Source organism: Centropristis striata, chromosome 3 (assembly GCF_030273125.1).
Source record: "Centropristis striata isolate RG_2023a ecotype Rhode Island chromosome 3, C.striata_1.0, whole genome shotgun sequence".
NCBI lineage: Eukaryota > Metazoa > Chordata > Actinopteri > Perciformes > Serranidae > Centropristis > Centropristis striata.
The window spans coordinates 6,297,593-6,309,219 of NC_081519.1; the positions used below are offsets into that span (position 1 = coordinate 6,297,593).

At 33.5% G+C, this 11,627-nt stretch overlaps 1 protein-coding gene across 2 annotated transcripts in view; it reads left to right on the top strand.

Annotated features, from left to right (window-relative positions):
- Nucleotides 1–11,563, top strand: part of LOC131965658 (sodium- and chloride-dependent GABA transporter 2-like) — a 33,520-nt gene extending 21,957 nt beyond the window's left edge. For both annotated transcript variants that reach the window (XM_059328517.1, XM_059328516.1), the window contains 4 exons: nt 662–764; nt 6,416–6,516; nt 9,280–9,450; nt 11,411–11,563. In XM_059328517.1, coding sequence (XP_059184500.1) covers nt 662–764; nt 6,416–6,516; nt 9,280–9,450; nt 11,411–11,563 — 528 coding nt within the window. The remainder of the gene's footprint in view (nt 1–661; nt 765–6,415; nt 6,517–9,279; nt 9,451–11,410) is intronic.
- Nucleotides 11,564–11,627: the final 64 nt, after the last annotated feature.

Below are 11,627 nucleotides of genomic sequence, written 5' to 3' on the forward strand. Positions count from 1 at the left end.
TACATTGTGAAGCACATTGAGTCTGCCTTGTGCATGAAATGCGCTCTATAAATAAAGTTGAATATTGTGTTGTGTTCACAATTCTGCCCTACAAAGCAAAAAGGCAGTAACTGCATTTTTGGTCAAAAATGCAGTTATTATCATTTTCATGACTTTCAAGGCATCCTTTGTTATGTGACAAAACATCTTATCTCAAATGTGTGTCGTTTTGGAGAAAAATGGTAGTCGTTTGTACAGTAACTAAACGGCTGGATAACTTTAAAGTCATTTTTCTCAGTTCTGCACTCTGCGTAGTTACTGCCTTTTTGCTTTGTAGGGCAGAATTGGTTTCTTCAGAAATTCTTAGCCGACTAAATGTTCTATGATTCTGTAGACTAATTTATTAGTTGATTAGACCTAAACCTAAAGATCTGTAAAACTGAGTTTCTTTACTAAGAATCATGCAAAAGCAAAAACACTTAAATTCATGTGTTTACCAGAGATGTGCTCATAATCATTGAGCACATCTCTGTGAAAAATCTCTCCTGCACCTGTTGCATGCTGATTTGCTTTGTCATTTGTTTTGCAAAGCACAATGTTAAGCATCTGAACATTATGCAAAACTGTTGTGTTGTTTCTGTGTTGGCTGTGCAGTAACAACTGAACGTCTGTCTTCCTGCAGGGAGGCTTATATTTCCTTCAACTTTTTGACCATTACGTTTGTAGCGGCAACAACCTTCTGCTTCTTTCAGTGTGTCAGTCGATAGCAATCGGATGGATATATGGTGAGTCGCTGTCCTGCATTGGTCAAACAAATGAAATTCATTTATTGAAATATTTATTTCTAACATGAATAATAGTGCATAAGAAAACAGTCAATTCTAATTACATGTTCAAAAAGGAGTGGGAAGAACTCTAATCCCATCCCCTCTCTATTTATCTTTAGCTAATAAGGCAGCATAGGTTTCCTTATTTAATCATAACTTATGAATGAATAAATAAATAAATAAATATGAAATATTCATACACTACCACTCAAAAGTTTGGGGTCACCCGGAAAATGTCTGTGTTGTTCTCCATGTCAACAAACTGTTTTATTCATGAAATGAGTTACAAAATTAATCAAAAATATAGTAAAGACATTGACATGGGTAGAAATAATAATTGTAACCTGTACAAATCTACAACTTTACCTCTAGATACTCAACTAGCCTGAGGAAGGATCATTTTATTGCTTCTCATATCATCACAAAACAGTTTTCAGCTGTGCTAACATAATGCTCAGGAGTTTTAATGATCAATGAGGCTTTCAACACTCAATTCAATTCAATTCAATTCAATTGGCTTTATTGGCATGACGTAACAATGTATATATTGCCAAAGCAAGCATCAGAAAAAAAGATAACAAGATAAGGAAAGCAATATTTACAATAAATTATTATAATACTGTTATTCATTTTAAAAGAAAAGAAAAACTAATAACAATAAAAGAAAGCAATATTTACAATCATTGAATTACAATCAACATATAATTTATACAATCTTACTGTCCCAGCAAAAAAAGAAGAAGAAAAAATAAAATAAAAAATAAAAACAAAACACCAACAGCTGTGTGTCACTCTCTGTCTCTCAGTGTGTTACAGGCAGAAACATAGACTGCTGCTAATTTAATCTACAGCTCTGTGACTCTTCCCCGAGGAACACTATAAATATATTTAAATATATATAATATATTATAAATATTATATTATAATAATATAATATTGTTATATTATATATATATATAAATATATTTTCAACACTATAAATGTGGATTACCACAATGTGCTACTGGAATACAGGAGTGATGGTTGCTAACAATATAATAGATATTTCATAATAAAATCAGACGTTTCCAGCTTTAATAGTCATTTACCACATTAACAATGTCTAGACTAGTCTGTTATTTTAATCTTAAAAAATTATGCTTTTCTTTAAAAAATAACGACATTTCTAAATTACCCCAAAGTTTTGAGTGGTAGTGTATATGGACTTGGTAAAGCTTTTGTTGCCTATTGAAATGATCTCCAGACAAATTATTAGAAGTTTCTAAAGGTTTTATAAGGTTTGGCCATGGTTAAAAAAAAACGTTTTCTAGTTATTTTTAGGATTAGTTGTCGTCAAAAATTTGCACACCAATTTCTTGTTCCCAAATAAAAAAAATTGTTTTGGTGAAAAGCAAAAAAAAGCAATAAAATCTACTTTACACCATGGTATATATTCCTTGAGGCAAATTACTTAAATGCTTTTTGGACTGAAGTGAGGTCAAAAAGTGACATAATTAGTTTAGGAAAACATGCATTGACTCGTTTAACACCGGAGGGAAACAAGATTAGGTTTGCGTGACTTCAGACCTGCAAATATCTGAATAATAAACTAATTATGAGGTAAAGTTTTCTGAACACCTGCTCCTTTAGCTGTTGAACACCTATTGTTCAGTGTTCACTGAGCTGAGGGGGTTCATTTAGATCAAGTTATCTCTGACATTCCTGCCAAGACACACAGACACAACATTCCCATTGGCACAAAATACATTAAAGTTAAGTTCTATATGATTTAAAGTAGGTAAAGATGGAAGTAAAGATTTTTCTTTTCACCAAAACCCCTTTTTTAAAAAGCTTGTCATTTTGGTTAATTCAGTCCAATAAGACGTGTTTTGGCCCTTCAGAAATTTAGATCAACATCCTTTAAAAAAAGAGTGAGCTTATAGCAGAGTCAGACTTCACTGAGTGTCCCCCGTGGCTACGGGCTTAAAATGCCATATATTAAAGGCAACAAAAGGTCAAAGGTTGCATTTAAATCTCTCTCCCTCATTACCTCTCTGTCTCTATTATTGCTACCTAATGAGGTGGAAATAATAGTTTAAAAAGAAGATCTCAAAGCAAGGTTTTACCATTTCTTTATTCTTGACAAAGCTTGTTCTTTTTTGAAAATCTAAGAAGCAAACAACTAACAAAACTATAATAAAGTGATTGACAACCCTTTTAACCTTTGTATTGGCTTTCCGTCAGCTGTGTTTGGGTTTGACTGGTCGTTTATCGAGCATAAAGTATAAACTATCTTAATGAAATTACAACGCTGATTCCAAAGAATATTGGGATGCTGATTGAATGAAAACAGAATACTACTAATTCAGAGTATATGCTTATAAAAAACAAAAGTTTATCAGTGTGAACATTAAATATATTGTTTATGTACAGTTTTCAATTGAATATATGATGTTTCAGACAACATCCCAAGTTCTTTTGGGTTGTGATCCAAGTCATACCACAAGTTTCAACACACCTTTTTAGATGAAAGACACATAAACGTTATCTGATCATGTTTTTGTGGGTAGATACGCAATAAGAAATGGCAGCAGAAACGATTAAATAACACTCCCCATCATACAATTTGTCCACCAGAGAGTGCTCACAACTACACAATGTTGCACTTTAAAAGTTAAGTGATTCCTATTTAAAGGCTGAAACCATGTGTTGTTTTAAAACTCCCCTTACCTAAGTAAAAGTACTAATATCACACTGTGAAATGACTCCACTAGAAGTAAAAGTCCTGCATTCAAAACTTACTGAAGTAAAAGTACAAAAGTATCAGCATCAAACTGTACTTAGAGCATCAACTGTAAAAGTATTATGCAGAATGGCCCCACTCAGATTGTTTTATATATTTGAAAGATATTATTAGATTATTATTATTATTGATGCATTTATCTATGCAGCATTTTTATTTCTCAATGCAGGGCTCATTTTAAATATGCAATTTACTGTTATGAGGTTTAATAAAAATAAATAAAAATAAAATAAAATATATATAATCACTTTAAATTGATCATGTTTTTATGTTAAATCTCAACTTGAAAATTAACTAAAGCTGTCAGCTAAATGCAGTGGAGTAAGAAGTACAAAGTTACAAATGTGGAAACAATTTGCCTCAAAATGTAGTGAAGTAGAAGTATAAAGTTAAATATGTGGAAATACTCAAGTTAAGTACACGTGCCTTAAAATTGTACATAAGTACAGTACTTGACTAAATGTACTTAGTAAATAAATCCTTATTTATATGCTGATTTGTGATGGGTTCTGGCTTAAAAGTACCTTAATAACACCGTTACCAATATTTATCCCTTTGGTTTTTAAGTTGTTTTGTTTATGAGTGTTGACGCTCCGATCATAGCTTACATTCCTGTTTTATTGTGTTTTTACAACTCGGCCTGCACTTACCTAATACCTCCCTCTGGAGGCACTTTGTCAGTCGATTACTTTTGTCCACACGCCAGTTCCCATATCCCCTTTTACATTCAGCTTTCACTCCTATTTAATCTTGATGGGCATCTGATCCTCTTGAGGAGGACGTTTGATCCCTTTGGCTCTCTGAATGTGAATGAACACAAAAGATCTGAGAGAGCTCGATACATTCACAGGGGATTTATTCAAATGCTGCCTCACAGGGCGTTGAGTGTTGATGTGAGGAAATATTTGACGTGGTAAAGTGGGGTGGTCCACTGGAGGTTAAATACCGAGTTCGCCCATAAAGTTGGACTAATTTAGTTCTAATAATGAGCAATTCTCTGAATTAGAGATTTTCTTTCCTGTGTGTCTTATTTACCAAATAATTAACGATCAATGAGGAAGATTTTAGACATTTAAAAAACAAAAATTGCCTTCTACACGAAACAGCTGCCAAAATACAGGTGCATCTCAATAAATTAGAAAGTCCATTTCCAGTAGTTCAAGTCAAATAGCCCCAACCAAGTATTTAGTGTATATAGATGGACATACTTTTCAGAGGCAAACATTTCCATATTAAACATACTTTTTAAAATTGGTCTTTTGTAATATTTTTTTTGAGACACTGAATTTTAGGTTTTCATTAAATGTCAGACATTATCATTATAATTAGGAGAAATCAAATAAATTAAGACATGAAATGTTTCATTCTGTGTGTAATGGATCTATATAATGTGTTATTTCCACCTTTTGAATTGAATTACTGACATAAATAAACATTTCTATGATATTCTAATTTATTGAGATGCACCTGTAGGTATCACATTAACCACCTAGGAATAAATAGAATAGAAAGACAAAAGAATGAACAATCTGCACAGACAAAAATACAGCCACTTTCAATAGATGGTCAAAATGTTGAATTGTGATACATTTTAAATACCTCAGATTGCACAGTTCTGGATTCTCTTGATGAACTTTTCTGTAAAAAAAAATATAGTGTGTATGCTGTGTTTTCCCAAATCAGAGGTCAGAATTTGATTTGATTTCAATTGGGGATTTATTTAAAATACCAATTTTGCTTGGATAAGAAAAAGCTTCTTAGAGAACTAATGTTGTGAAGGAACCATCTAACCTGGTGCATTATAAAAAATATTAATGTTTAATTATACTTTTTTAAAATGAACTTCAACACAGTCCAAATCTTTAGATGTTGTCATGTTAAATAGTTTTGGAGAGTTCTAATATTTCCACTATATTTCATCTTATATATATATATACACTTTTTGCACTTTTATCACTTTTGTCAGTGGAGCAGCTCCCCGCATTTTTGATTCAGCACAGGTCCACTAGTCTCTCACATGGCCAGATCTCGTTATGCAGAGTTAAAACTGCATGCATCCACAGGAAAATGCATTTACTAAAAGATCGGATTTTAAAAATCGATATCGGATCATTGAAATGAAGCTCGATTTTAATCAATTTTTAAACCCAGCCCAGTTATTTTAAGTAGCTGCTCAGAGCAGATTATTGACTTAGTGTATAAAACTAATATTCAGAGTGTTTTTAACATTTCGTCTCCCTGCCTGATCCCCTAAACTGTTGATCCACAATCCTGCAAAAAGCTTTGCAGGACTTAGTGGTTATCAAAATAGTTGGAAAGCCCCCGAATCCCTTTACTTAACTTTTAACAGCTGAAAAGTTAGCTCTCATCTCTGAGCTCCTAAACTCCAGGTGGCGCTATGGAGTCTCTCTGACACCCAAAATATATTCAAAAAGTTCTCAAAGTGCCTCTAATATTCTTAATGCAGCATGCTGACCGATGAGGTCTAAAGGAACTCTTTTTAGTGTGTATATGACCTTGTCTACGTGCTGGTTTTTACTTAATGCTTGATTTCTTTTTACTTTGATGTTAATTGTGTTGAAGACAAACAAACTTTCACCTTGGTGGACAATACATTTCTATTCTATTCTACTAAATGTCACTATTTTCCATTCAAATACATTCATGTTGTGAAGTTAGTATTTAATATCGCCCATCAAATCAAATCACATCATGCATTTGCGTTAAATTCTTACCACTGTTTTTGTGTGAGTTTGCAGAAAGCCTTTTCATTGCTGCAGATTTTAAGTAAAAACTGGATATTTATTGTTTTCCTTTTGTTCACCAGGCGCCGATCGTCTTTATGACAACATTGAAGACATGGTAGGCTATCGTCCGTGGCCGCTGATGAAGTACTGTTGGCTTTACATTACCCCCGGTGTTTGTCTGGTGAGTAACATTCTTCCAAGTCACAACAAGATTTTAAAAAAAGTTATACAGTACTGCGCAAAAGGCAGGTGTGAAAAAATGCAGAGAAGAATTGATGCTGGTTTGAAGGCAATGGGTGGTCACACCAAATATTGATTTGATTTAGATTTTTCTTCTTTTGACTCACTTTGCATTTTGTTAACATTGTTAACTTTTAATCAACATTTCTATTTTTGAAAGCATTCTCATTTTGCAGCATTTTCTCACAACTGCCTAAAACATTTGCACAGTACTGTATTTGTGCATAATATAGAAAACAATAGAAAACAATGTGAGAAAGGCAATACATTATTTTTTTTTTAGCAGTTTTAACTTATTTTCGGTCATTAACACCAAATTTATTAACCCTCCTGTTATGTTCGATTCTCAGGAACAGCCAAAATGTTCCTGGGTCAATTTGACATGTTTAATTATGCATATGTGTAAGAAAACTGAATATCCCAATAAATTTATATTTCATCATTAACTCCATTCCTAACCATTTCAATCAATATTTAGTGCAATGGTGTTCTTTGTCTCTCACAGATCATGGTTCAATGAGGGTAATTTACTAATTTTTCATAAAAAATTGCACTTAAAAAACTTTTAATGTACATTAGAAAGACCTACATATAAAATACAATGGTTTTACATGACATGTATTTACATTGATTTACATTTTCAATATCCTTTATTTAACCAGGTAAAATTCATTGAGATTAAAATCTCTTTTTCAAGAATGACCTGGCCAAGAAGGCAGCCCCATGATAAAATAAGAACAAACAACCACAATTCTCATACACCACATTCAACATCAATTAAAGTACATACAAGATCAGGGACAAGACTATATGAAGATTGAAATGAGTACAGTTAAAAATGAAATAAATAAACTGGTGACAGATATAATGAATAAATCCGGCCGTTATCAGAAAATAGTTTTACAAACAATTTTCATTTTCATTTTTCTCTCTCTCTGTCGTACACAATCTATGTAATATAATAATGCCTTTTTTTAAACTTTGAAATGGGTCAAGTGGACCCGCAACATTACAGGAGAGTTAATGATGTTATGACTTTACCACCAGTTATCTCGGTGGGAGGTGAGGAGTGGGGAGCAAGAGAAGTCAAGTGAGCTGAATGAAGTGAGGGTTTAAAAAATGCAAAGAGAGCAAGCTACAGCTGAGAGGTCTCAGTTTGCAGGAACAAGAGTGAAAAGGCAGGTGTGTTTTACAGAAAAATATCGCCTGCTGTGATGTGATGCAGAGAGAAAGCAAGGAAGGGAATCATATAGCCTTGTGTGTGATTATGGTATGGAATTCAGGAAACATAATACATGATAAATGTTGACATTTTCTATACCTATCACTCACTTTAGACATGGAACTGCTTATTGATCAAATACTAAAAAGAGGGAATAAGATGGGTTCGAGTTAATACATATATAAGATCAATCAAAACAAGCCTTTACAATAACAGGATATTCAAGAACAATGCAGCATTGTGCAGCGGATAAATTCCGATGTCTATCTGACCTTTGACGAGACCTAGATCTGAACCAATGTCTAGTTTGTCTGTGTGAAACCGGCCATACCTAACTCACAGTGGAGGGGCCGCGTGACAAATTCAACAAAGACCAGCCGTCACACACAGATCTGAGCAACAACAACAATGGTGGAGAAATGAATGATGCCGCAAAGACCATGGGTGGTGTTTCATAACTGCAGAGTATATCCCCAAAGCAAAACACATCATCCCGTTTCAATTATTTTTATAGCAGCAAAAATTGGATTGTATAGCAGAGAGACTGACCAGCACTGTCAAAAATAACCTGACATAAATGTTGCATGCACCTGACAAACTGACAGTGGTGGAAAAAGTATTCAGATCCCTTACTTAAGTAAAAGTACTAATACCACATTGCAGAATTACTCCACTACAAGTAAAAGTCCTGTATTCAAAACTCACTTAATAAAAGTACAAAAGTATCAGCATCAAAATGTACTTAAATGTATCAAAAGTAAAAGTACTCTTTATGCAAAATGGACCCACTCAGATTGTTTTATATATTCTAAATATATTATTGTATTATTATTATTGATGCATTTATGTTGACGTGAAAGGAACTAAAGCTGTCAGCTAAATATAGTGGAGTAAAAAGTACAATATTTGCCTCAAAATGTAGTGGAGTAGAAGTATAAAGTTGCATACACAGAAATACTTACGTAAGGTACAAGTACCTCAAAATTGTACTTAAATACAGTATTTGATTAAATGTACTTAGTTACATTTCACCACTGCAAACTGAACTGTTTATATTACAGTCCAGCTTAACTGCTTACAGGTATTTGAACAAAGCAGCTTGTTTAAAAAAGAAAATAAAAAATGCATGTAGCCCCTTCAGCAACTGGAGAATTCAAAAGTAACTTATTATTTAATTGAAATTAAATGACAAAAAACATCTTCACTCAGCACCATCTAGTGGGCTGAAACTACTACTACTACTACTACTTCTTCTAAAGTTTAGTTTGTATTTGCACTATGAAACATTTATAAATATGTCCATGTATTATTGCAATACCTTACCTTTCCCCTGCCAAATAGTGAACCATATAGTGTAAGAAAGATACTGCTTTAGACAAGTGATGGAGAGCATTTCCTTGTGTAAATATTAAACATAACATAGTATTCTGTTTCACTGAAATTGTATGAAAATAACGTTTGATTGTTTGTTTTTCCTGTCAGGGTACTTTCGTCTTTTCAGTGGTGAAATACAAGCCTCTCAAGTTCAACAAAACCTACACGTACCCGACCTGGGCGTATGCTATGGGCTGGTTCCTCGGACTGTTCTGTGTTTTCCTGGTTCCTCTGTGGATCCTCTTTAAAGTCAGCCAGATGAAAGGGACGATAGGGCAGGTATGTGTTCCGTAAAGAAACATAAATGAAAATAACATAAATAAAGATCCCCAGAAATTCACTGAAAAAGTACTGTAAAAACAGGCATTGTCGTAGAAATTTGAAATTTCCGACAGTACTCGAACGCATCATAGATCACAAAAGTTTCCGTTAGAAAAAAGTAACTGAAGTGAAGCTTAAAATTGTGATATTTCTGTCAAAATCACTTTATTCTACACGTGTCATTAAAAAAATCAGCAAAAATAAACCGTGTAGAATACCTAGATACTGTTAAAAACGTTAAATTCTGCACTCCTCAGCCACACTGTGAAGCCATGATTGATTTTGCAATCAAACAGTCATGTTACAAATATTCACTGAAGATCAGACAGAACTGCAGGCTGTTTACACAGACCAGAGAAGAGAGGACAGGAGAGGTTGTAAAAATAAAAATCGGTCAATATGTAGCCTTATATTTATTTTTTATTTATTTATTGTTGTTTGCACTTAAAAAAACATACAATCGTTAGGAAATAACAGTACAAGAAACAGTAAAAGAACATGCAGGAAAGATCAAAAAGCCCAAAGGGCTTATACGCGACCCTCCCTCTTAAACCTATAAGTAACTATACTTTACTTAAATTACATAGCTAGATGAAAATAAAAAAAATACAAACAAAATTCTATAGCATGTGCAGACCAATTTTTTCCCCAATACTTAAAAAAAAATGTTATTTAACCTTTATTTAACCAGGGAATATCCCATTGAGATTAAGAACCTCTTTTTCAAGGGAGTCCTGGCAACTTAGTATTTCTCTTTATAAATCAGAACCATGGTGAGTTAAAAATCTCCCTTATTGTTGGTTAACTAATATTCCCTTCGAAGACTGACAATTAATTAAAATCTGACAAGAATTATAGCCCAATTACATACCTACAGCAGCAGTATATTAAAGGGGCCCACGGACATGCAGCTTCACATGCTGAACATACTTCAAAAGTGTGAAAATTAAGAGATAAGAGCGCTGTTTGAGCCTGTAGGTGTTACATACAGGCTCATATTTTCCCCCCACGTTTTCTTGACAGGTAAGTCTGTTGTGACTGGCTGTCATTAATAATCATTGGTTTTTGGAGTGAAAAATGACCTCTAAAATATTTTCAAAATGCTTGTCTTCTCTGACAAAGATTTTCAGTTTACTATCATGTAAGACAAAGAAAAGCAGTCAAACTTTTTGAGAGGGAAAAATAATCTTGACTATTAATCAATTCTCAACAGTTGCCAATTCAGGTTTGGATTATTCAACCAATCTATTCAACTCTATTAAAACAAACTAAAACTAGACCAAAAATGTATTTGACAGCAGTGATTCAGAAAATACCATTGTTATTTTTGTGTGTGTGTGTGTGTGTGCTGACCAGTTAAGGCAGGGGTGTCAAACTCAAATACACAATGGGCCAAAATTTAAAACTTGAATAAAATCGCGGCCCAACATTGAACAAATAAACCTTTTAATATATACCAAACATGTTTTGCTTTAACATTAAATATGGAACCAGCAACACTTATAAACATACAATATTTAACTAAATAGTGCAGACATGCAAAATCAAATTTCAAATAAAAAACACATCAATGTCATTAATGTATTAAATAAAAAAAATAAAAAAATCGTATGCCTCTTTTCTATTTGCATCCTTCTGATTTAAATATCAAAATAAAGTTTTTCAACAGGTTAATACGTTTAAAAATAAAATAACAATAATAAATCTAGTATTAGCGGTAAATGCGCCGTATAATACCGGCAGGTCAGCTTTAATAGTACAATAATTATATAATAATTTGGTATTGCCTTGTGATATTGGCCAAATAAAATTACACTGCGGGCCAAATTTGGCCCGCGGGCCAGAGTTTGACACCCCTGAGTTAAGGGAACACACTGCAACATTTGGTCTAATGTGCACTGACTGATTGTTTCTACAGAACCTCCGGCAGCTTTGCCGCCCTGAAAACAAGACGAACAGCAACACTGCAAAGCAACCCGAGCAATACCCCCTGAACCCCGACAACACTCTCACTCCTGCTGCCAACGAGTACAAAGCCAGTGGTGTAGCTGAGATGGAGATGCAAATGTGAGAAACTGAACAATTTTGATAATATTTTAAATGTGATGTTTTTATTCTGAACTCAAGGTTTTACA